Source organism: Daucus carota, chromosome 3 (assembly GCF_001625215.2).
Source record: "Daucus carota subsp. sativus chromosome 3, DH1 v3.0, whole genome shotgun sequence".
NCBI lineage: Eukaryota > Viridiplantae > Streptophyta > Magnoliopsida > Apiales > Apiaceae > Daucus > Daucus carota.
The window spans coordinates 48353734-48380422 of record NC_030383.2 but is presented as its reverse complement, the minus strand read 5'-3'; the positions used below and the strand labels follow the sequence as shown (position 1 = coordinate 48380422).

At 34.6% G+C, this 26689-nt stretch overlaps 4 protein-coding genes across 4 annotated transcripts; 1 reads left to right on the top strand and 3 right to left on the bottom strand.

Moving 5' to 3' along the window:
• Positions 1-1133: 1133 nt before the first annotated feature.
• Positions 1134-2181, bottom strand: LOC135151071 (uncharacterized). The gene is made up of 2 exons (XM_064088612.1): positions 1666-2181; positions 1134-1589 (listed from the first exon to the last, which is right to left on the bottom strand). Exons 1-2 carry the CDS (start codon positions 2047-2049, stop codon positions 1134-1136), a joined length of 840 nt encoding a protein of 279 aa, XP_063944682.1. The 5' UTR covers positions 2050-2181.
• Positions 2182-8137: 5956 nt separating this feature from the next.
• LOC135151559 (transcription factor MYB119-like) lies at positions 8138-9812 on the bottom strand. Its single transcript, XM_064090089.1, has 3 exons — positions 9322-9812; positions 9076-9202; positions 8138-8596 (listed from the first exon to the last, which is right to left on the bottom strand). Exons 1-3 carry the CDS (start codon positions 9810-9812, stop codon positions 8138-8140), a joined length of 1077 nt encoding a protein of 358 aa, XP_063946159.1.
• A 659-nt stretch (positions 9813-10471) lies between these two features.
• LOC135151558 (uncharacterized) lies at positions 10472-15269 on the top strand. Its single transcript, XM_064090088.1, has 4 exons — positions 10472-10475; positions 13953-14194; positions 14313-14667; positions 14746-15269. The coding sequence occupies exons 1-4, from the start codon at positions 10472-10474 to the stop codon at positions 15267-15269; spliced, it is 1125 nt and encodes a 374-aa protein (XP_063946158.1).
• Positions 15270-15771: 502 nt separating this feature from the next.
• On the bottom strand, positions 15772-22720 carry LOC108211811 (ATP-dependent RNA helicase-like protein DB10). Its single transcript, XM_017383505.2, has 9 exons — positions 22594-22720; positions 20827-21170; positions 20008-20178; positions 19094-19162; positions 18391-18660; positions 17365-17715; positions 17005-17282; positions 16552-16854; positions 15772-16363 (listed from the first exon to the last, which is right to left on the bottom strand). The coding sequence occupies exons 2-9, from the start codon at positions 21145-21147 to the stop codon at positions 16156-16158; spliced, it is 1971 nt and encodes a 656-aa protein (XP_017238994.1). The 5' UTR covers positions 21148-21170; positions 22594-22720; the 3' UTR covers positions 15772-16155.
• Between the last annotated feature and the right edge of the window lie 3969 nt (positions 22721-26689).

Here is a 26689-nt window from a genome sequence, read left to right as displayed (position 1 = left end):
CGGCTAGCTTATGGAACCGATTCGCTTGTTCCGGTCGAGGTTGGCCTCGAGTCTTACCGAATCCAGGTCTTCAACCCCGACACCAATGACTTTGGCCTCCGAGGCAACTTGGATCTCCTGGAAGAAGAAAGAGAGGCTGCCCATCAGAGGAATGCTCGATACCTACAGCAAGCATCTCAATACTATGATTCGGGTATCCGAAAGCGTTCTTTCAGAGTTGGGGACATGGTTCTCCGAGACTTGGCTACTTCCATGCCGACGAAGCAAGGAAAACTTATGCCAAACTGGGAAGGCCCATACACTGTTGTTGAGATAGTTCGGCCGGGAACGTACAAACTTGCCACTCCGGATGGAAGCCCCATTAAGAACACTTGGCATGCTTCCCAGCTCCGGAAATATTATCAGTAAGGCTTCCCGCCCGAACATTTTACTTTCACTACTTCGTTACAATTATGTAATTGTTTCCCTTCCAATGAATAAAAGCTTCTACTTCAAATTTTTTGAGCAATTTCAACTTGCTTAACACTCCGACCGATCCCGTAACTCGGGGCAACCTGATCAAAATTACGGGACCGAAGGAGTTGGCCTTGATTTAACTTAATATTTGCACGATTGTTTTTATCTACAATGGGGCCGATCGAATACGTAACTTAAAGATAATAACAACCTCCAAATATTGGGGGATCGAGGCATTGTGCTGAAGCCAATTTTCAAGGCTAAAGACGCACATTTCCGAATTCAATTAGCGTGTATCGAGATTCATCGGTCAGACGTAAAATTGCTAGAATTGTATCGAGACCGAACGGTCAAAGACATACATATAAAAAAAAAAGAAATATATATGGAACATGTATCGAAACCCTTCGGTTTAAGACATACAGTCGCATAAAAGCTGAATGGTCGGCCTAAAAGTTGCGACAACAAAACGAGTATGGAGACCGATCGGTCGAAGACATATCTTATCTAAGACATACATCAGAAGCAAAAACATGTATGGAGATAAAGCCAAGTATTGAAAGCAAGCCCGAAGGCGAAATTAATTAACAACCCGAAGGCAAAATATTTGTACAAGCCCGAAGGCATATCGTTCTTACAAACAAAAGCCCAAAGGCAAACAAATTGCTCAGACTAAACTACTCCGAATAATCGGAATCTGGATCAGAGGAGACTGCGATTGGGTCGTCCGGGTCCTCACGGCCGACTGGATCCGAAGCCCCCTCGTCAAGAAGGAGCTTATGATCCAGCCCTTCCTTGTGGGCCCGGCGAACGGCCTCATCGTAGCCTATGTCCAGAAACCGATCTTCGGTCTTCTCCAGGAGCTTTTTTGCCTTCTTCTCCTTCTTGCGGGCAGCTTTCAACGCCAAGTTGCGGCGCTGAACCCTCCTGGTCAGGGTGTCGACCTGTCCCTTCAGACGGCCTTCGGACTCCCGAAGATCCTTCAGGTCCTGGTGGGCGGCGTTCAGTTCCGTCTTCAGGGCCGCCAGGGTATCCTCAGCAAGATTGGCCCTGATAGTGAGGGCGTTGACCCCGGCCATCTGCTTTTGCATATCCTGGACCTTGTCGGTCACCGCCGCTGCCCAAGGAGAAGCCTGCACAAAAATTGGACAAGTTAAAAGGTGCATTCAGGGTTTATAAAACGAAAAGGTGAAAAACCAAGACATTTACCAAGGAGAGGAAGCACATCAGCTGCTCGCATGCCTGGAGAGCAGTAGCTGAATCATAAGTCCCTCGGTCGGCCGGAAGGACTTGTGATCGGCACAGATCGCCTGCAACATCCTTGATCCGATCCGGGGCCATGATGGCAATTGAATCGGTCGCCAGAACCGACCACTCCGGAACATACGGCCGGACTTCAGACGAGCCGTCCGGCCTATTCCTCTTCCTAGAAGCCTCGGGGGCCGGAACTTTCACGACCTCGGAGGATTTCTCGGTCGTCCCATCCGCCCGACCAACCTCCGGAGTCTTCTCCCTAGCCATATCCGCCTGGACTATGGCACCAACTGTTGTTTCGCCCCTGGCCTTTGCTTCGGCCTCCTTCTTGGCCGCCATGGCCTTCGCCGTCTTCCGCTTTAGGGCCTCCGTCCGAGAAGACACTGCACAAGGAAACAAGTGTCAAAGCAATGCACAGATATAAAAGAAACAGTTGAATAACGAAGGAAATGCCTAAGAGAAACAGGGAAACTACCGTCACTACCCCAAATAGTAAAAAGCCACTCCTTCTCCCGGCTCGTCGATAGCAGGATCCGGTTCGGCTCCTGGACTTTGCTTAACTTCTCAAAGTCCTCTAGGTCCTTGCCGACCAAAAGGGGAGTGGTGATGATCGAGGGGTCGACCTCCCTCCACGTGGAAAACTTATGGATCGAATGACCCCCCAGATAGAACCATCTTTCGTGGGTCCCTTTGTTGCTTGAATTGGTTTCACACCAATTTGGTCGGCCGGTCTTACGGCCGATGGTGTAGAAGCCATTGCTCTTGGCATTTTTCTTGAAATCATGATGATTCCAGAAAAGAGCTGGCCGAGGAGACACGCCGGCCATCAGACACCGATGCTGGAATACGTTTATGTACGTAAATCCGTTCGGGTCCAACTGGCCTAAGGCGATCCCCGTCTGCTTCAGAAGTTTCTTCAGCAGGGGAAGCATCGGGAGCCGAAAGCCGCACTTAAAGGCGTTCTCGGAGATGCCCACACACCTGTGTCCTTCCTCCGACTCAGGTGTTTGGTAGATGCAATCGCTCTCTGTGGCCGGATAAATGTCCCATGACCGATGTATCTGGTACTTTATCCGAAACGACTTCAGATCCGCTTCGGTCAGTAGGGAAGGAAAGTTGGCCATTGGAAACTTCAGCGCATCACTGAAGTGGTCCGTAGCCGAGTAAGAGGTCCCCACAACGTCACCCGACCGATCCATTTGCCTGCAAACGAGAGAAGGCAAACATAAGCCTTGTACTCGGAAAGAAAGAAAAAGAAGAAAAAGAAGTAAGCCCGAGTACAGAGGGCCGAATCGGGTCGGGCCAACGTGACTTAACTAAACCTAACCCTATAGAGCCAACCCAAGCAGCAAATCGACACACATTCAAGACTCGCCAGAAATTAAAATACAAGTAAAAGTAGCAAAGCGGAGGGGGAAACGGCGGCAAGACATAAAGTTGGAATCGCCGGAAAATCCCAACCACAATCCTAATCTACGATAACCAGCACAATGTAAGCATGCAACAAGAATAAGAAACCTCCAGGAACCAGCAAAACAGAAAAACTACATACCGGCGACAAACAAATATTTACAAACCGGCGAAAAACTTTCACCAGGAAATACAAATACAAAGAATCGACAGTATATAGCAGCATTCTATAAAGACAGTAAAAGAAATCGACGAGGAAGGAAGAGGAACTTACTTGTTAGAGAAAACGGGAGAAAGGGGCCGGAAAAAGAACCACCGCCGGTTGGCAACTAGCGCCTGAGAGCAAGAAGCTTGAGAGAATGGAGAGTTGAGAAGAAAACAAGAGGATATTGGAAATATGAAAAGAAACGGGTGGTAATGATTTGTATTTATAAACAAATTATGAAAAGGCGCGCCCTATTAATGGCACCCTTTGGAATGCACGGCCCAGATTCAGCGCTTATCTCGAGGACACGTCATCCAGCGCCCAAACGACACCATACGTCCATCGGACCGAGCATTTTGAAATCAGACCGAGGCGACTGCTTAGCTCCCACTCTAGAGCCTCGCCCTGTCGGTCGGTCGAAGACAATTTAGGCTTCGGCCATGTTTATAACCCGACCGAAGCCTGGGGACATGTTGGATCATAAGCCTTGGCCCACTTCGTCAAGGCCCAAAAGCAGGCCCAGCCCATTACTTGAACTTAAACGTTACTATTGCAACGGTCGGGGCGAGAGAATCCCGCCTCCTTTACTCACCATAACTTCCCCCCCCCCCGCATCGGGCGGGAACGTTACACAGCAGGGCACCTCCTCCTCCTATAAAAAGTGGGTAAATCAGTGGTAAAATTCATTCGCAACTCTATACACATTCACATACACTTTTACATACTCGCTTGCAGTTCTCCAAAACCCCTTCCTAGAGCCACTAACTTATTCTCACGCCGGAGGTGAATCGGGGGGACAATCCCTCGCATTCTTCTCTATTTCAGGTCACTTTCAGTCTTCGGCATCCGGCAGAACTTTGGCTCCAACAATAAGCTCAAATGAGCTAAACTTGACTTTAATAGTTCTTATGATTGGATTCAGATTATATTTGGTTCGTTATTCATATGTTCTTGAGCTTGAGCATGCCCAAATGGGCTTTAAGGCGCATCCTAGATTGAAAGAAAAATCCAATCTTGATCATGAACATGAATTACGAAGTTTCAAGATCTTTTTCTAATAATGTGTCGTGTGTACAAGAAAACTAGTATTGAAATATATATTTTTCGATATGATTTCTCTTCATCTACCTTTGAAGATCATATCTAATATTTTGATGAGTCACTTTTACTTAAGGAGTATTGTTCTCTTTTTGACAGAGGTACATATAAGTACAAGATATACTGCATCAATAGAAATTTCTTTTATTTTAAATTTTCTATTATTAAACGGAATGATAAACAAAGTATCTCCGTTAATTTAGACAATAAGAATCTAATGTCCTAAAATAGAATCCTATAACCAGTGTGGTTGAGAAAAAAAATAATTCAAATATTAAAAATATTTTTTTTGAAAAAAAATTCAATAAGATTAAATAAGTCTTCCAATAAAATCTAGATAGGAGTAACTAATAAAATTAATAGATAATACAACTTAAAAATCTAATCAATGGGATGCCCATGACGTGTATGTATCGGACGAACTAAATTCTCATTGAATTTTCTCTTTGGTTAGACACGTAAAATTATTGCTTTCATTTTATTGGCAGGGACTGAATCGTATAAAATTAAGTAAAAGATAAAATTCAACATTAATATAATTTCATAATATTTAAAACTCCAATATAAAATAACATAATTAAATTGAGAAAATGTCCTAATTAACCAATATCTTAATATTATATGCGCTAAATAATGCGTGTCGTTAAAAACATCTTTTTTACTCATTAACTCTTGCATTACGGGGATGCGTATACACAGTTAAGTAACTAACCCATCTGATTTCTTCATTCTCTAAATATAATTCATCCATCTCCCTCGTCCTCACTTATGTGCCTTCTTCTCTATACATTGTATTATATAAACATACTTCTTTTATTATCCAGAATGTTCAACCTCAGATATCCTATGCAAGTAAATGTCGGATATTATATGTATGTACGTATATATAATATAAAAGTTCTATGGAGACCGTGGATACCACTTAAGTTTCTCGATAAAAATATTGAGAAATGTATTCTTTCACCAAATATATTATATGAAAATCACTATTTGATTGAAAATTATAAAAATCATGTATGTTCAATGAGTAGAACATGTTTTGTAACTACTCATGAATGAAGCATGTGTTGGTATGGTTGCTTACAAAGATGACACGGTGGATTGTGGATAATCTCGTGCTGGGCTGCTACAACAAGAAAGTTAATGCAATATGAGACACATCATCCGTTGTATGTGTTACATATATATATCTATGATGCGTGTACTAACCAGAGATCTATAACACAAATTATCAGAAAAAGAAGGTACATGCATGCTGGATATTCGTGGGTATTTGATACTCAAATTATCTGAATGCGTAATCAGAGCATGTTCTTAGAAGTGTAGCTACACGCATTCCTCGTACACGTGTCTTTTTGAGTATTTAGGTCATGCTTTCAGTTTATAGTTATTTTAAGCACTCACAGTGATGGCTAGAAAACGCCTTCAACCAATTTAAATCACAATATATAAAAAGTATCAATTCAAATACTTTCAACTCAAAACTAAAATATATTAATTAATTTAGAAACTAATATATGTGTATATTTGAAATATTGCATTCTAAAAATCTACATATATACAAATATTTAAAACTAAATCAAATTAATGATAGAGATATTTTATACGGTACAACTGCATAATCGATATTTTACAAATGGTAACATCAAATTTTTTGCTTCAATTTGTGATAGCCCTGTACATTTGATTTTTCACATATAATATTTTGTACATCTTTTCCTTCTATATATGGTAATCATATATGCACATTTTTTGCTTCTATCTGTGGTACATGATTACCATGGATTAAAGTATATGTAATGATACCATCGATAAAAGTCAATTATATAGTGGTAATAATGAGCTAAAAAAACTTCCAACTTAAATCAAAAGAAATCAGTTTAATTAAAGATTTCATAATTACTCATCAAAATCATAAGAACATATCAGTAATATGAAACTTATGTCTCTCATACAGTTAAACAATTTATGTCATCGATTATGACCACCAAACATAATAAAAAACACATGATCACTCAAAAGCCCAAAATTGTAGATCATCAATCATAACCACCAACAGATATTACAATATTAATCATAAAAATCAATTAGCATTCAATATTGACAAGAACATGTTTTGTATATTGTCATTCTCTACCTGATAGACAAATAAAAACACAATAACATTACATGAAAAGACATTACTATATGAACATTACGTATACCATGTCTTAGTTTTCTTCTTTTTAACTCATAATATAACAAAAATAAGTAGACGGTACAGAAAAATGACGACAGAACAAAGTTTTTGCATATCAGATATTCATACACTCACATTAATCTTCTAAACTTCATACCATAATTTGACAACTCAATCGTAAACAAAAAATTAATCCATCGAACAGAGTAAACACATCAATCAAAACAGATATGATACTAATATGCATAATAGTTTTACACAATAAACTATATTAAATTGATTAAAAACTCACTCACACCAACCGATCGAACACCTCCATATTCTCAACAAATATATACGCATTTAGATCAGAGCTCACGATTCAGATTCAAATCAATATGCGGGATAAGCAAATCAACAACAATAAAAATATAAATCGGGCTATAGAAAAAACTGAACACATGATTAATTACAAACATAAGTAGATAGAGAAAAGAGTAATTCATTTGCCGCCGAACAAGAACATATCTCGACTTTTCTAAATCGTCTATAATATTATCCTCCTCATCATCGTTCAAATGCCACCTCTAAAATTTATTCCCTTAGTATTTCTCTAGGATTTATTAAGATTTCAAATCTGACTCTAACATTCTTATCAAGCGCATACACACAGATGGGGATGGAGGGGGGATAGAAAAGAGGGGAGAGATAAATTATTATAACATAGTACTACTATATAAAAAAATATGTTATATATGTGTAATAGTCAAAATATTCTAATAAAAGTAATATTGTATATTCCCTTTCTACTTCTAATAATTTATACAATAATATGAGAATTTTAAATGAATAAATAAAATTTAAAATTAATAAATAATTGCTAAATGGAAAAAAATAGTGAATCGTCTCGCACAACCAGGACCAACTCTAGAGCCATACTAGTGTGAGGTGCATAAAAAAATAAACAAAACAAACTGAACAGTAAAAACAACCGTCTAACCAAAATCAAATGAATAAGAGGAAAAAATAAGTAGGAACAAATTATGTGTGCGTGAAATAAAACGCGAACCAACTCACGAGTCAAATCGGACAAGCGGCTTGATGTTATTTGCCTGATTTGTCACGAGCCGGCATGAGCCCGTCATGACTTCTTTTTGACGTGTCCAATCCGCTAGACTGACATGTCTCTATGACACCTCTACGTCATTTATATCTCACAACATAATCTAATAATCTATGATATCAATAGCAAAAGAAATTCAACTTGCATATGATGTTTACACAATCCCATAAAATTATTGAAATATAAGCATCAAAACAAAACCAAGAGATCATCGAAATAATAAAAGTTGTGTTCGATTAGGAAGCATATAATGTGCTTATTCATAAAGAAATATCCGAGAGATACCTTTTAACTTTATAAAGCAGAGTATCTGCCTTACACAGGAAAGAAAAAAGATACCACCAAGTTCGAAAATAAGAATAGAAACCTATAATGATGATAAAAAAACCAATAAATAAAGAACCGGTCCATGACAAAGCCCAAGCCCAAGCCCTTACTGAAGGAGCATTTCCATGTAACTCATGGACTCAAACTGTGAGCTTTGTCCATGATTAGCCAGCACATTTGGATCAAAAGAAGACTGCAGCCCATAGTCCATCAGCCCATCATCAACGCCACCTGATCCATCAGCATCAGTCACAGCCATCTGATAGTTGCTGCCTCCAGAGGAAGACCCAGTCATCACAGTGGATTCAGCTGATACTGGGCTGCTGTTCAGGACCATTCGGTTGAACATGTTCTTCACATAGTTCTCAAACAGCGAACTGGGCTTTGGGTTGGTATGGGTTTTGGATATGGCATTGATGCACTTCCTCTTGGTGGCATTCCAGCGGTTCTTGATATCACTTTCGCTACGGCCCGGTAGCAGCTTTGAAATCTGGGCCCATTTGTTGCCTATCTTCTCATGGGCCTTAATCAGCTTCATATCCTCTTCCGGGGACCAGGCTTCTTTCTGTTTAACATACATGGACCCACAATTAATTAAAATGTTTCAAAAGGAATATATATATCCTAAATACACACGTCACAGTGTCATAATAAAAGCAAAATAAAAAGGTGACAGCACGTATATGATACAACCGAAAAAACTTACAAATAATCGAAAATAAATATAATGGAATCTTTTGAAGATACAGTGCAGATAACATTAATATACAGTTAATGTCGTATGATAATTTGAAACAGAAATAAAGTTAAATTCCAAGACCATAACAAATATAATATTCATCAAAATCCATCTGATTATAATAATAATGGCATTCGAATAAATCCACGTATACAGCAAAGACCCCACTAATCAATTGCTTAGTTGGCAGGCAGATATTGTTGTATGAGCATAGTTTTGTTTATGATAATTAAATCTTAATAAATATTTAATTTTACAAGCACAGAGTTAGAAAGATAAAATGCAGAGATCAAGAAAAACAAAACCTTCAAGCCAGGCTTGAGATGATTGTTGTATCTTTCTCTCAGCTGCTTTCCAAGCCTCCCAGGCATCATCCTAGCAATGAGACTCCACTTCCTGCTTCCATACTTGGCCACCAAATCCAGCAACATTCTGCACAAAATCTCAATTAATTAATTTCTTTTCGAATAATTAATTCATCAAAATGCATAATTTATTCTATGTGCACATAATTAATTGATTCTAAATTTATTACAACTTAAAAAAATTACCTGTCCTCAGCTGGTATCCAATGGCCTTTGATATTGTTCCCAGGGTTCCTCTGGTTCCTCTTCTTGGCTTTTCGGTTGCCCGGTGCCCTGCCTGCCCCCACGCCTGGATTTGCTGGAACCGGATAAGCACGGGGTTGGACCGCCACTGGATTCTGTGATGCACTGGAATGAAACAAGCCCGGATAGTCATTTCCGGATGCAGCAGGCACCAATCCATTATTTGTCATGTAACCAGCAGCAGAACCATGACCACCTGGTGCAGCAAACAGAGGCGGATCCGCAAAGAAATTCTGAGCAGGCGGATTCACAGAAGACCCTCCAATGGCAGGAATCTGACGGCCAGGATTCTGAAAGTGCAGATTCATTGGAGCCCTTTGTGACATGTTGTAAGCCACTTGCTGATTCATTGGATTCATTTGGTTATTACCAAACATGGAACTGTTTGGTCCAAAGCCGAAATTCTGACGGTAGTTGTTGGATTCAGTCACCATTTTTGGAGAGGAGTGAACAAGTGAGAGTGATGGTTTATATGGTTATGTTTCTCTGCAACTAGATGGTGTGTGATACACTGTTCATAGAGAGGAGTCTGTATTTATAGAGGGACTCAGGGTGGCTAGGCTCATCACGGCCGTTTATTTGGATTTTGATCTGGCGGTGGAGAAGCAAAGTAGAGAAATGAGTAAAATCTTATTTTCTTAGTGTAGTCAAACATCAGCTTGACCATGCAATGATGAGATTGTGTGTTTGCATGGCGTTTTATCTTACAAAAGGCTTACGACACATTTTTAAAATTGAATCATATTTACATTATGCATAATATATGTGATTAATTATATTTAATTCTCAAATAATAAAAAAAGTATTTATCTGTTACAACTTTAAAATGCTAAATTTTTTATTCAAATTTTTATACATTAATTTTTAGAAAAAATTGATAAATATTTAATATATATTTTATGCTATAAATCTATAATTTAATTTAAAAAATGTACAAAAAAATTAAATAAAAATACACTATCCTCGAATTTACATCTTCTAAAATAAAATTTTGTCTATAAAATTTTAAAAATTAAAATTAAAAACCAACCAACAAGAAAGACAATCCTCATCTATTACCACCATATATACTAATTTCTGTACGTTGATAAAAATGGGTAGGAAATTATTATAGCATGCTTTTTAACTTATATCATGCATACTCAACAAAGAAATGCCTGTACTGTATCATTGTCAATTGTCAGTTAAGTTTTATTATAGAGTTTAATCATCCTATGACTTTGTCGAACCCTAATATTGAACGGATTTTATAACGTTTATATATTGACCTAGCACGTCAAATGGTTTCCTACAGTAAATGCTAAGTAACGTTGTCTTTGGGACGAGAATAAATGAACTATGTACTTGTATTGTTAAACAATTTTGTTAGCAGTTAAAATTCGGATTGGACTCTTTAAAAGGCCGTGCATGGACCAGTTGAAGTAACCGTTTATAACAGATTGAGTCAAATTGGATCGATTATTTAAGTCACTGTTATCCTCAGTTAGAAGGTTTAGTTAGAAGGTTCTGTAACGGGCCCAATTAAGTTACCCAACTTTCGTATGTTGGTTTGTTCCGTGAGAATATCCAACCCACGCTATGATTCAGGATCTTGATTGTACAGGAAAGTTAACGAACTTAGTACAGCCCAATAAATCGAACTTGTCTGGTTGGTATATTGGTCTGCCCTAGAAATATTTAACCGATTATTTAATGAGCCAACTTAATTGAGCCCATTATTCCCTCTGCAAAGCGTACTTAAAACATGTCTACCCTAAAAACGACAACAAAAATTTAATAAAGTCCAGTTACTTAGCCTAATATTTTTAACATGAACCTTCGTTCGAAAACCTATTTCAATCAAAATATATTATTACACCAAAAATAAACAGCCTAAGGAGCCCTTCCATGAGATGCACTGCACATAACAAAAAAATTATATATATCTTGATGCACTCTAGAAATTATAAGTGTATCGAAGTTAATTTATCTATGATTTAGAAATTATTTAAAAACAATTTCTAACTTAATTTTGTTAATAATTTATTTGTTTTATAGAAATATGTTATTAATATGATTTTAGTTCATATTGTTAAAAATTTAATTAGCATTATAATTTAATCCGAAACACTAAAATATACTATTGATATTAGTATAAACAAAGAGCTATATTTATTTGGTAAGCATTACGTATTTGTGACATGATAGATAGAAGAGTTACGTTTTGCAATTCTAAACGATAAATCTTTACAGAAAATCTCATTGATTTTTGGTTTGAGAAAGCAAATAAGATCATGTCATTCATATGCCACAAACATACAAAAAATTTGAATACAATATCACCTATAAATTGGCTCAGGACCCACCGGTATCTCAGATTATATATCTGGCAGAATCACTAATATCCTACTAATATCTCATATTATAGATTTCATAGATATTTCATAACTGCCTCTCAATAAATGATTCTCTGTAATTAATTAATTTGGTAAAATTAATTTGCGATGTCCCAACTGAATATCTATATCCAAATTAATACTCCCTCCGTCCCATTTTACTTGTCACATTTCTATTTTTATTGGTCAAATTGACTAATTTTTTACGAAGGATTATAAGTCACTATTTCATTATTTTAAAAAATTAAAAATTAAATTTAAAATAGATTAAAAATTATTTTCGGTGACATATTTTTTTTTAATTTTTTCACTTGATAAAAATTAATAAATTTGAGTCAAACTTTAGTCAATTTGATCAGCACAAACTAAAAGTGACAACTAAAATGGGACGGGATGAGTATTTGGTATGATAACTTTTGTATATTTGCTAATCATAATCTTCACTCCAAGTTAAATTATTTTAAAACTAAAGGGGAACATTAAAAAATTTAAAAACTTGTAAATGTCTTATTATAAAGATCATCTTTCTATTATTATTTTATTGTGTGCTGGTAATGGATTCCAGTTATTGGAAAAAATTAATGAAATAAAAATAAATTAATACATCAACTTTCTCTATTATTTTGTGAAATTTTTGTTTAATAGTGTTAGAAAATATCATTAAGAACAATAATAATCGGGTTGAACAAATAATAATAATAATAAAATAATCAACAAATAATCTTGTACCATTCTAATATTTGTTATTTATAAGGCATATTCAGGTGAAATTATAAACATGTTATTATCATAAATAAGTAAAATTATATTTGTAAAAAAAATTTAAAAATATATTATGAAACTATACTTTTTAAATGAGTGTTGAAAAGAGTGTCAAAAAGTAATGTAAAGAAATGAGGAGGACAGAGGGAGTATTATATAAAATTTACATCTTTCTATCTATTCTGAATCAACATTATTTTAATATAATAACAAATTACGTGATATTTGTGACATATATGTATTGATTTAACAAATATAGTCGGCCATAAAAAGTTGACTAAAATTATATACAAAGAGACAATAGCGTTGAGTGTGATATTTTTATGAAATTATTTATATTTTTAATTTTTGATATGTCAATTTATTTTTTTTATCAAAGGGTTTTTAATCTCTAGAGTTACTCATGATTGTTTATACCGCTTCCATATTTAATAAATAAATCATAGAATTTTTATTATTTTTGTTATATAAATAAACTAAATATAGGATCCAGTCATGTATACTATTTAGGTCCATATTAAATAATTAAGAAAACATTTTTCGATTAATATATACAAATATTGTGCCACTTTATCTTTAAAATAATTGATTATATTGTATTATACGTTTCGTACATACTTATATTGTTAAATGTATTATAAAGAGTATATATATTATTACATCTTTTTAAACGAACCTTAATATTAATATAAAAAAACAACCAGATAGCGAGAGCACAAACAAATAGCATAAGTCAAATATTTTAATAATACTTTTTCTATTTTGAATAATAAAATACAGTAGTTTTATTCTCTCATATACATTGTTGAATTAAATTTAATATATTCTGTAATAGTTTTTTTCCAAGGATACTTCCTCTATTAAAAACAAATTAAAAAAAACATGGAACCAAAAAGTTAAAATATATAGGGAAATTCCTAATGGTACCATTGTAGAATTGGCTTTTCCAAATGGTACCAATGATTATTTTGGGCTTCCAAGTGGTAACACCCAACTTTTGACTTCATCCATCACATACCACTCCGTTTAGTTAACGTTAATAAAATGTTAATCCATTATGATTTAATTAAAAAAATTAATTAAAATAAAATGAATTAAAAATAAAAAAACAGCTATTTGGGTCATTAGTCGGGTACGAGGGTTTAATGTCACAGAATCAAACACGCACATAGGATTAGGGTTCTGCACGCACACAGGATTAGGGTTTTGCTGCACGGAGGGGATTGATCGAGATACAGAACAATACAGCCACTCGCTACTTAATTTAACACTGATCAAAGTATAAGTTATGCATTTCACCTTCAATTACTCTATATAATTGATACATATATATATTTCTTTCGCGGCTTAATTAATTATTTTAGGGTTTATCAGTGTATATGTGCGAGTTTATCGGTGTATATGTGTTTATGTATGATAGTTAACAGTTTTTAATAGGTGTTGATGGAACACACCTCAAGGGAGATTATGGAGGTGTTCTACTGTCAGCAGTGGCTCTGGATGCTAACAATGAGATTTTTCCACTTGCTTATGCTATAGTCAGTGCTAAGGACAAGGAAACTTGGTCATGGTTTTTCTGGAATCTCTACAACCTTCTCAAAGAATCAAGTAGAAAGGATAGGACAAGGAAACTTGGTCATGGTTTTTCTGGAATCTCTACAACCTTCTCAAAGAATCAAGTAGAAAGGATTGGACAGTGATCTCTGATCGACAAAAGGTACCTTCAAACTATATTTATTTTAGACATTCATTTAGTAATATCTCCTCTTTAGATGATAATCATGTGTACACTTGCAGGGGATTGATATTACTTTATTAGATGTATGGCCAATTGTAAAGAGGAGATATCGTTGTAGACACATCTCCAGAAATTACAAAAAACAATTTTCTGGTCCCTTGCTCTATATTCTCTTTTGGAGGGCTTGTAATGCCACATCACAGTTCACATATAGGAAGGCAATGGAAAGGCTGAAAGAAGTGGGTGGTGATAGTGTCATGAAATTTTTTGCAGAGCTAGGAGATCCTGCTGGTTGGAGCAAACACAAATTTGATCCAAATGTATGTAATGATTCCAACACTTCAAACTTTGTGGAGAGTTTCAATTCCACTCTTGGAATTGATAGATGCAGACCAGTCTTGACTTTACTTGAAGGTATATAAATGTTTGTATTCTTCATGTCATATTTTTGCATTGATATTCCTAATTATATATATAATTTGCTTGAAACAGGTATTAGAAGAGTGTGCATGGTAAGAATTGCCACAAGAAGTCAAGCTGCCATGACTTGGAAGGATGATGACCTTTGTCCAAAGATAAAGAAGGTGTTGAAAGCTATTAGCAAGGACACTATAAGCTGCAAAGCATATATGTCTAGTCCAGGAGAGTATGAAATTCATGAGGGTAAATCTCACTTTCCTTTATCTTTAAATAACAAGATTTGTTCTTGTGGAGCTTGGCAGATTAGTGGCATCCCATGTAGGCATGCCATAAGGGCTATGGTTCATGCCAAGATTGATCCTCACAATGTTGTCAGTGCATGGTACTCTGTTAGGACATACAAGCTTTCTTATAGTTTTAGCATTAACCCCATACCTGACCAAAGCCAATGGCCTGCATATGATGATCTACCTATTGTCATGCCACATGCAATGAAGAGAGGGGTTAGGAGACCAAGCAGAAACAGGAGAAGGGAAGAAAGAGAAAACCAGAAAGGGAAGAGAGCCACAATTCAAAAACTTGCAAGGGAGGTTTGACTGCAAAAGAAAAGAAGGCAGCAGGGAGTGGACCAATAGTGGTTAGACATCCAAGAATTAGGGATCAATCCAAGGCAGGGAAAGCAACTGCAGCTCTGAAAAAGAAAGCTTCTGATCAGACTAAAGAGGGCAACACATCACAGTCCACTGAAATCAACATGTCTTAATGTCCACCATCTCAATCCCAGCCTTAAATCAGACCTGTTTTATTATGCTTATTATGCTTTAAATGGTTAGAACATATTTTGGGACATTTGTGAAACTTCTGTAGTTCATTATTGATTCAGACTTGTTGGTTGTTTTGGATATTGTATTAACTTGCTGGTAACAGTATTTTGGAAGGAAATATGGTTTTAGTTACTACTTAACAGCTTGATTAACGTTTGATTAACAGAGTGGTATGTGCGGGATGAAGTCAAAAGTTGGGTGTTACCGCTTGGAAGCCCAAAATAGTCATTGGTACCATTTGGAAAAATCAATTCTACAATGGTACCATTAGGAATTTCCCAAGTATATATATAGCAGGCCATATTTCACACGTGTCAGCCAGATCCCATTTGCAGCTAATAATCTATAGATGGATCTTCCAAAATAAGGGCAGATCAATGTCATCTACCATAAGGTATCAACCTGCTTTACCCAAAACACCAGCAACTAGTAATGACTAATGTCTATCCACCATAACCTGCTTTACCCAAAGCACCAGCAACTAGTAATGTCTGATAAAAATATCAACAAACCACATAACTCTTAGCACTTGAAAGTTCCAAAATCTAGGGAAATTTTGGACTTGCATATTAAGGGCAAAGTAGACGTCCAGATGCTAGCAAAATAACTTCTTTCCCTTATGTATGCATCTACTACAATATTCAAGGGACTCTTGTAATCAAACCCACTCCATCATGGCTTTATGAAAACTATGCACCTGAGTGCCATCTTGTGCTTGTGACGAACTGTCAAAACGGTGAGCACCCCCAGTGGGGCTTCTACTACGGCTTCGCTTCTGTGGAAGGGAAACCATGCCTTCATGAAAGCTCTTTGCATGATAGCTTCCTGGGGCATCGACCTCATTTCTGCCACCTCCATATTTGTTACTGAACAAAAAGGACAACAATTAAAACCTAAAACATGAGAAAATATACTCTAGACAGATTTGAAAGACTACTCTACTGTTTTACCCCATTTGCTCATTAGCTTAAAATATGAAACATTATACCAATACCTCATCTAAGTGAAAGTATTCTGTCACTCGCATAAACTAGTAAACAAAGGCCTACATTACCTGTCGCGTGACTCGTTCCCAAAACCATCCCTTCCACCATATCCTGAATCATAACTCCTACCTGGACCACTACCCCATTGGCTTCTAGACCTTCCAAATCCGCCACCTGAAGCCATACCTCGGATTTCATCTGGCACTCGCTGATTTGCTCCTTCCAAAATTTTTATGAGATCTGAGGCATGCTTTGCATCCTGATCCCCGAAAAATGAATGAGCCACTCCAGTGGCACCACCTCTTCCAGTTCTTCCAATTCTATGAACATAATCCTCAATTCCTTTAGGGAAGTCATAGTTGATCACCACCCTGACACAAGTGTTTTTGCACAAAATATATAAGATATGAAGGCACTAAACAAAAAACAGAATGGATCTATTTGCTGGATTTAAGCTAGCTTCAAAATGAAGAGAATAACATAAAGCAACACTTCACAAGAAAGAGCAACTAAGGAACCACCTTATGTCTTTGACATCCAATCCACGAGCTGCAACATCAGTGGCGACCAGAATTGGACAGCTGCCTGTGCGGAACTTGTTCAGTACATCGTCTCTCTCACTCTGATTTTTATCACCATGAATAGCTGCAGCTCCAAAGTGACGACTTAAGTTCCTAGAAAGCTGATCACACATTTTCTTTGTAGCACAAAAAATGATGATTTTAGATCCTGGTTCTTGAGATCTCACAATCTGTTCTACCCTTCTTTGTTTTTCCATTGGTGGGATGATCTCCACATGCTAGATGTTACAAAAATGTCAGTTTACTCTAGAGTGATATTAAATAAATACAATATAAAAGACACAATGGGTAGATATACACCTGTGTAATAGACTTGTTTGCAACAAGTTCATCAACATTGCCAATGTTCACTTGGACCGGATTAACTAACAAATCAGCTGCAATTTTCCGTACCTCCTTTGGCCATGTTGCAGTGTACATGAGGGTCTGCCGCCGTGCAGGGATCTCTTTTACAATCTTCCTAATCTGTGGCTCAAACCCCATGTCCAGCATGCGGTCAGCCTCATCCAGAACCATGTATGATATCTGCCCAAGGTTCACTCTTCCCATCTGTAGGATATCATTTAAACGGCCCGGAGTAGCAACAACAATATCTACTCCTCTTTCTAAGTCTTTCAGTTGGGGACCCTTTGGTGCTCCTCCATACAAGCACTTAAGCGGGAAAATACAAGTAAGAAAGCTGAAGAACTCCATAATAAGATTTTTTACAAGTGAAGACACGTGCATTAATGCACTAATGATAGTAATAAATGGCCAAGCTAAACTCAAGTTGCAAGTAACGGTAACCAGTTACTTAATAACATTGGTTTATTCAGGTTGCTATTCTTTTTCTTATTTCCAATAGAACGCTACTTTGAACTCTTAAACTGATTAGACTCTAGAGTGAGAGTCCTAGAGCTATTATAAGCTAACCCTCGAGCACTCCCTTTGTTTCAAATTGTATTGATGTTATGTGCAGTGATTATACAAAGCAACTCCATCTTGACTAATGCAGGTAAGACACGTCAAATCAAACTTAAAAATATTAAAAAAGAGCCATATGAAAATACTAGGAGATATCATGGGAAACAGTAACTACCTTATACATGGATAACATTGATCACTATGAAAAGAAACTTGATAAGAAACAAAGGAGTATTTCCAAATCAGACAAGCTGGACTATCAAGCAACCGTCACTCAATCTACTGTTAGCAAAAGCAATATCCACATAATTTCATAAAGGATATAGAGTCGAAGGTTATCCAAATAGCTTAAATTCATAAGCTAACAATTATGCAGTACTTTCAATGTTAATAACTTAATCACGGACTAGAGAGTAAGTATACCGTGCAAGATATTTTTGAAGAACTCCCAAACTTTTCAGCTTCATCTTGAATCTGTGTTGCCAATTCCCTGGTAGGTGACAACACCAAAACTGTGGGACCCAACTTGGGATTATTGTGACATCGTTTGAGATGCCTGAAGGCTGGCATCAAGTATCCCAAGGTTTTCCCGGAACCAGTCTTAGCAATGGCTACTATATCACGACTTTGGAAAGCAATAGCCCATGATTGTGCTTGTATGGGAGTAGGGGCAGAAAACCCAGCCTGGAGTACCTGGAAGAGCATATCAGGAAACTTTTCAAATTTATAACAAGCAGAAAGACTGAGTTTAAAGGGCCTAATGCAAAAAGAACAACATTCTTCCATTTATGACAGGGAATGATTGGCAAATAGAGGAACAGGGAAAATAACGCTTCCACTCTGACCATATGACAAAATCATTAACAGCAACACCATTGCTATATAATTTAATGAATTGGAAACCCATCGATAACTGGTACACTGTCTTAGGGCACTTCAAACTTACGCAGGGGAGTAATGAGTAGCACCATCACAATGTATAAGAGGCACAAACAGAAAATTTAACACAATTCTGAAGTTCAAAGAAAGATCTCCATCATGAAAAAAATTCATACATAGAAGACAAGTAATATATCAAATAGTCAAGATCCTCTATTGCCAGATAACCAAAGACAAAGATCCATACCTCTCTAAGTATATCTGGAGGTAAACCAACAGCTTCAAATGATGTAAATGGTGGGGGCACATTGTCTCCCTAATGAATAAACAAACAATCACCATTCAACAAAAGCATCTGATGAAATATATATAATATATATACTATTTGAAATTTTAAAGAGTTCTTAAGAATAACTACTCGTGCATAAGCAATTAATATCATGTTAAAACTTTTAAACAAGAAAATGTGAGAAGCTAATCAATCCTTTAAATTTAATCAGCAAGCTAAAAAAAAGCTCTTTCAAATGAGGAGCCAAAAGTAATCTACTTAAACCATTCCTTCTTTTCCCATTCTAGTATGTTTCTGCTAAATACCCTTCCTACTTTCAGCTTTTTAGAATATCAGACACCAAGTGTCTAAAAAGCTAAAAAGTAAAACAGACTTCGTAGAACTAAAACTTTACATTTAGGATTCACCAGATTAGCTATTGGAGTATTAAATATGTCAATCAATTTATTCAAATGCCCAAGATTTGTTCAGCAGAAGTGAGCACTTTACACCATGAGTCCATGGGGAAATCAATCACACAGCTTGTAGGTCCACTACAGTATCAATTCTCAAAATTTTAACCGGAAAAAGCAATAGATAACACCAAGCTTGACAAGTACAGGCTGAAGACTTTTTCAACTAAGAAGCAGAACAAAGCATTGATGGTGCAAATCTTTACCCTGATACAATACCTTCCCCCCATCATGCAATTTCATATGCAAACATTACTGATTGGCCAATTCGTACATAGTTACCAGTTACCTCAAATAGCACACTGAAGTAACTCTATGTAACAGATACACTGGGGTCTATTTATACACGTAATCTGAAAATGAAAATTATATACTTACGGTTGCAGCTGATCAAAAACGAAATGAGTATTATATACTTACAGTTACAGTTATTTCATGTTGGCGGCGATAAGACTCGGCAGATGGACCATCTCTGACAGCTGGACCATCTGCGATAGCTGACAACCCATTAACTCGGCCAGAAGATTCGCGCTGCAGTGAACCACCTGAGCCATGTGGGATATTGGGTTGATCTTGTTCTTTCCGGGCACCCTACATCGGCAATGATTTGGATTAATGTGGTAAATGGCTAACCACTGATGAAGAATAAGAAAAAAGGCACGTGTGCTAAGAATGTCAACTCATCACTAAGACACAAGTTTCCAAGAGAAAGGAGTAAGAGTTTCAACCAAATATATTCACAAAAAGAAAACCAAAAATACTACATACAGACACGTAAAGTGCTGAGTCATTTTTTTCTAATTACTAAAATGTAGTAAGCAAATGATTAATGCAACATAGTATAATCTGGTACAAAGAAATCTGGAATTACAAATTTTGAGTCAAAATCAGAAAACTGTATAGACAAGTCACTGAAAGTCTTGAACTGTATCAGAAAACTCTGGTACTGTATAGCTTTCTTCTAATTCAATTAGCAAGTCACTTTCCCAATTTTCCATAAATATCGACCCCTAAATGGCCATAACCTTCCCTTTCTTAATCTGCCTGTCGTAAATGATGACATGGTGTATAGAGAATGAATAAACTACAAATGTAGTCCTTTACCAATATTATAGTGTACCGTGATAAATGCAGGCAGAGTCACATTTGTAGAGGGTTAAACTATCAAAATATTACATTTAATTCAAACATCAGCAAGGAGATAATACAGAAACACAACAAGACATGTAAATGAAATACCTGGTAACTTATTTCACCAGAAACAAGATTTGGTCTACCGTTGCTGCCCCTACCATTCACACTATCCTCTCCAACCGCAGTATTATCATCATTTGTTACTTGCGAGGATTCTTTAACTGATGAGCTCAGAGACACTGATACAGATGCATCAGGTGAAGCTGGCTTCGTTTGTGCGACAGGCTTCTGATATTGAGTAACACTGGTATCTGGATTCCAATAGTAAATAAATCCCGTCTTACCATCAATCAGGGCTCTCCAAGGTTTAGGAAGAGAGGGGTCCTCTGGTGCATATCGTACACCAGCCGTTTCAGTAGCAGCCATTACTAAACTTGTTATTCAGGATACTACAGGAGGAAAATATACACTGAGCAAGAATTCCAAGATGACAGGGGTCCTTAAAAGCATGACATGGTAGACACTAGACAGTAAATAACTGGAATACCATAAACTATGTTACGAACAATTGTTTAAAACTCCATTCAATTCCTTAAATTCTATACCAGAGATCACACCCCAATTTGAGAAGAAAATGCTCCATTCTCTCCTAATCTAAATTGTTCTCAAGTCACATCATACCAATTTTGCACTTAAATTAATTTTTTAAAGAAAATTCCCTCTTATTTCTATAATTTTCACTCATTCCATTTCAATCTCCCCAACCAAACACAACATAATGGTGTACAACAAATATTATACTATATAGTTTGCATTTGAAAGGACATAAGACTGCCATTCAAAAATAAAACACAGAAACCAATACTAAATTTAGGTAGGCGCAATATAAGTACATATTGTGCCCACTTCAGTTTAAAATAAATACTACAATTCTTGCTATTGAGACCCAATTCTGCTTTATGTGGTAAATTTTGTGGGAAGTCGGTGGTGCTCTAGAAAAAAACATAGTATTACAAAGCATTTAAGGTTCATGGGCTCAAATTCCATAAAATGTAGCAATAACTACATATCATGCCAACTTAATAATCACCATCCACAAAGATGAGTAAAGCACAAAAGTAACAAGAAAAGTAAATATAAAATACATATATTCACACCTAAACCCAATAGTTTAAACTAAGGGTGGGAGCCTAGGACACAAAAGCATATTGAGTGAGTCCATCAAACCAAGAAATACAAATGTTAACAATAGACCAGGCCGCTTTCCTTTACATTAGTAACCAAATATCCTTAAAACAGTTCTCTAAACAGAGTAGTTCTAAATGCTACTCATTTTAGTTTCAGAAAATATATCAGGGCCGTAAACAAAAGCCAAATAAATAAATAGATAAAATGGGGTTTTAAAACCATGTATAATTAAGATTATCAGCAAACTACACAGCACATTCAACAAAGCATGTGAATTAAATGATTATAGAAAAACCCAAAAATACACAAAGCTAACCATGCAAGAAGATATACATATATCCCCACAAAAATACATACAGGACCATGAACACATTACTTTATCAGCTTCAACAACAACAAAATGAGTGAATAAACACAGATTTCTACCATTTCCACCTTTGAAAATCATCAAAAATAAAAACCCAACACATGTACAGCACAAAGAAACAAAAATACTTGGAAAAAAACCCAGAATAAAAACAGCATTTGAAAAAGTTTGACCAAGAAAATGGGTCAGAGGTAACAAAACAGCAAGATTTTGAGGGTTTTAACCTCGGTTACTGTGAAATGTGAAAAGCTCAAGAAACCCTAAATGGAGAGAGAGAGAGAGAGAGAGAGAGAGAGAGAGAGAGAGAGAGAGAGTACCTGAAGAGGTTTGCAAGGCAAATATGCAACACAGGGAATGTATGTATAAAAGGTGTGAAATGATATTTATGGAATGAGAGAGTGGAAGTGCACTTGAGGACTGATCAAGAACCGAGACGTACATGAATTACTAGTAGTATATTTTTATGTGTGTACATATGTTACTATGTGAAGTGGCGTGACTGGAATATCAACGGTCCACATATTGGATCCACTGCCTAACGCTTCTGCTTTTCATTTCATTTTCAGTTTTACTATTTTCTTTTTTTTATTAAACAACGTTTTATAAAAAAATAATATAATTAATATTTATTGTAAAAAAGTTTATTTATTTTATTAATTTTAATGGATTGATAATAATTTATATATTTTAAATTAATCGTGACCGATCAGTTTTATGTAGAGTCCATAGTCCACAAGATTTAAAATAAAATATTATATACTAGATGTAAGAATAAAGTTTTATGGAGTCCACCATTTTATTGAAGTTCTCGTAGTCTAGTCTGCTTACGTTCTGTAACAAACTATCTCATAAATCGTATTATCTTGCAAAACATGTTTTACAAAATCTAAATCGTATTATCTTGCAAAACATGTTTTACAAAATCTATTGTTACAATAATATGTATATATATGTTTTACAACATGAACATGTATGCCAAGAGTCATTCCTGAAAATTTTTTAGCTTAAAAATGATTTGACATCTTAAAAATAAAAAATATAATGAATGTCTTGAAAATATCATACTTCAAACCATCCTTATCTCTTCTTATCTATAATCTATAATTTTAGTCAACCTAGGCTAGTATACATTGATATATTTGTCGAATCTCTATATGTAAAAAATTCGGAATAAAATTATACATCATTTATTATCACATTGAATTGATATATTCAATTTTAATAATATATTTAAATTATAACTAACCATTATAGTCAATACTGTCGAAACACAATATCTTACAAGTTTAGCAAATTCTATCCTAAATTATAATGCATGAGTCTACCACAGTCAGAAAAAAGATGAATTATTTTAGGACCAATCAGAATCCATTCTTAAATTTTAGGCCAACGATATTCCTCCTCCAACTTTCCTTCTATTAAATTTTAACCAGGGACTCGGGTAACCAATAAAAAAAAGGAATTATTTTAGCACCAATCAGAAATCACTCCTAAATTTTAGACCAATAATATTCCACCTCTAACTTTCTTTTAATTAAATTTTAAGCATGGCCTCCAGTTAACCAATCAGAAAAAAGGCACTCCTAAATTTTAGAACAATTATACTCCTTCTCCAACTATCTTTCTATTAGATTTTAACCAAAGTATTGAGTTAATCAATCAATGAAAAATATTTTAGGACCAATCAAAAACAGCTTTTAAATTTTAGACCAATAATATTATTTTTTTAACTTTTTTATTAAATTTTAATCAAAATATTAACCATATATAAATTAATTATAAATTAATCAATTCAATTTTTGAAGCATCAATTGGCAATTTTTCTTTTCTTCAGGCTTTCCAAACCACTGCTCAACTAAAGTTCTATCTTCATCCTACGAAAAAGTCCTAAATATAAAAATCTAAAATCAAGATTCACCAAAACACCAATCCATAAAAAACTAACACTATAAATTAATCATGCAATAAAATCACACAAAAATTCAGATAGTATAACGAAATTTTATACCAATCATATTCATTCTTTGAATTTCTGTTTTAGCACCACAATTTTAAACCAACCATGCAAATTTTTTGACATCTAAATTTTACACGAGTTATATTAGTTTTTTCGAAACTAATTCTTTTTAAAATCATATTTAGATGTAACAACTGAATTTTAGACCAATCATATTTATTCTGTCAAAGTTTAGGACCAGAAGTCATTCCTAAAACTAAACCAATCATATTCATTCTCCAACCACCTTATGTAGTTAACCAATCAGAATACAAAAATTATTTTAGCACTAATAATATTCATTATCCAACTTTTATTCTATTAAATTTTATCCAAAATATTAACCACATACAAGTTAATCAATACAATATTTTATTATACAATATAATTAATCAACTCCTTTTTATTATCTGATTATAACTCAACCAATTAGACTCCTTTTTATTATCTAATTAAAAATAATCTAATTAGATGATAATAGAATTAGAGATTTACTTTAAGTAATTTAATTTAATTCAATTCTATTTAAGAAAAAATAAATTATTTTAGGATGTTAACCAATAAAAAAAGAGGAATTAATTTAGTACCAATCAAATATCATTCCTTATTTTAGGCCAATTATATTCATTCGTTAACTTTAGATAATGTTAGAACAAATCAGAATCCATCTCGAGATTTTTTATATGACTAATCAGTATTTATATTTTTTGATCAATTTGATAAAAAAAATTAAAATTATACGAATCTCCACACACTACAGATTAGAATGAGCTTTTTATTTACTTGATGGCAAAAAAAGACCGTTTCCTTTTGTTGTGGTCGATAAATTTTTTAACATATATTACATGACATGCATGGTATTTTGAGTATCATATGATATAAAATTAAATATTTACAATTTTATAAAATTAAATTCATACTCGGCTAATATAAACATCATTTTCACAACTATAAATATATAATTATAATGTGAGAAATAATATAAAATAAACACAAGTTAGCATCCAGAATGACCAGTTTTCATAAATCTCACAGTGATTTTATAATTTACTAGGACAAAATTTTCATTAAATTCATAAAATTTTACTGACATAAGTGAATTTTTACAGATTTACACTTTTACGGCATGCTCGATTGAATTTAATAATTTATATTATTTTATAATAAGTTAAGTGCGTACAAATTTTCTGAAATATGACTACAAAGACAATTATGCAGATTACATGAATATGCATACCAATTAATTAAAATATATAATATAATAATAATGACTGATATTAGGGCATGCATCCACCCTATACAATCGACATTAACCCAACATTACTTTATTCCGTAGGTGAAATTGAAAAACATTATGATCTTGAAATTACTCGCTGGCTCGCGTCCCATTCTCTAACTCACTCCCCAATTCTCATATATATATATATATTATAAAAAAATTTATATAATTTTATACGAGTCCACCCATAAATTTTTATATGACTAAATAATATTTCTAATTTGTTACGGTGGTTAAAATATTAACATGTATTACGTGAAATACATGGTCTTTTGAGTATTATATGATATAAAATTAAATATTTTTTATTTTATAAAATTAAATTCATACTTATCTAATATAAACATCGTTTGTATATGTGTAAATTTATAATTATAATGAGAGAAATAATATAAAATAAACACAAGTTAGCATCCAGAATAACCAATATAGAAATCTCATAGTGGTTTTATAATTTACTATGACAAAATTTAATTATGTCACTTATTAAAATAGATATAAAAATTAAATATATTTATCTTTTTAAATTCATAAAATCTTATTTACATAAGTGAATTTGTTACAAAGTTATACTTTTACGGCATGCTCCATTGAATTTAATAATTTCTATTACTTCATAAATAAGTTAAGTGTATACAAATTTTCTGAAATATGGCTACAAATTCTAATCATGCGGATATAAATGAATTTTTGCGTACAAATTAATTAAATTATATATTATAGTAACAATGACTAATATCAGGGGATGCATCCACCCGACCTGATCGACCTTAATTTGACATTACTTTATTTAATATGGGAAATTGAAAAAAAATTATGGACCTGAAAATACTCGCCCCGCTCCCGTCCCTATTCTCTAACTGTCTCCCTAATCCTCATATATACTATAGAAAAAATTCATACATTAATATTACATAATTGTTGACAATAATATAATTTTTATGTACATTTTTTATTCTCTTATTAGTTTTCAGTATTTAATATTGTAAAAACAAATTAATTTAGATCAACATCGGTGCAAATTCAGGTTTCAGTATGAAACTGTGATAATTCAGAATTTGGGTCTGAAACCGGGAATAGGGATTGCATTTCATGATCTCTAAACGATAGTCGATCCTTATATAATATTTGATTGAAA

Excerpts from the sequence above, each read along its gene's own strand:
- LOC135151071 (XM_064088612.1), bottom strand. The coding sequence starts at position 2,049 with ATGGCGGCCAAGAAGGAGGCCGAAGCAAAGGCCAGGGGCGAAACAACA. Across the intron at positions 1,590-1,665 it reads TGATGTGCTTCCTCTCCTTG|GCTTCTCCTTGGGCAGCGGC; the intron begins GTAAATGTCTTG and ends ATTTTTGTGCAG.
- LOC108211811 (XM_017383505.2), bottom strand. The coding sequence starts at position 21,147 with ATGGCTGCTACTGAAACGGCTGGTGTACGATATGCACCAGAGGACCCC. Across the intron at positions 20,179-20,826 it reads CTGGTGAAATAAGTTACCAG|GGTGCCCGGAAAGAACAAGA; the intron begins GTATTTCATTTA and ends TTGCCGATGTAG. Across the intron at positions 16,855-17,004 it reads TTGGATGTCAAAGACATAAG|GGTGGTGATCAACTATGACT; the intron begins GTGGTTCCTTAG and ends CACTTGTGTCAG.
- LOC135151559 (XM_064090089.1), bottom strand. The coding sequence starts at position 9,812 with ATGGTGACTGAATCCAACAACTACCGTCAGAATTTCGGCTTTGGACCA. Across the intron at positions 9,203-9,321 it reads TGGATACCAGCTGAGGACAG|AATGTTGCTGGATTTGGTGG; the intron begins GTAATTTTTTTA and ends GATTTTGTGCAG. Across the intron at positions 8,597-9,075 it reads ATCTCAAGCCTGGCTTGAAG|AAAGAAGCCTGGTCCCCGGA; the intron begins GTTTTGTTTTTC and ends TATGTTAAACAG.
- LOC135151558 (XM_064090088.1), top strand. Across the intron at positions 14,195-14,312 it reads CAACCTTCTCAAAGAATCAA|GGGATTGATATTACTTTATT; the intron begins GTAGAAAGGATT and ends GTACACTTGCAG. Across the intron at positions 14,668-14,745 it reads AGTCTTGACTTTACTTGAAG|GTATTAGAAGAGTGTGCATG; the intron begins GTATATAAATGT and ends TGCTTGAAACAG.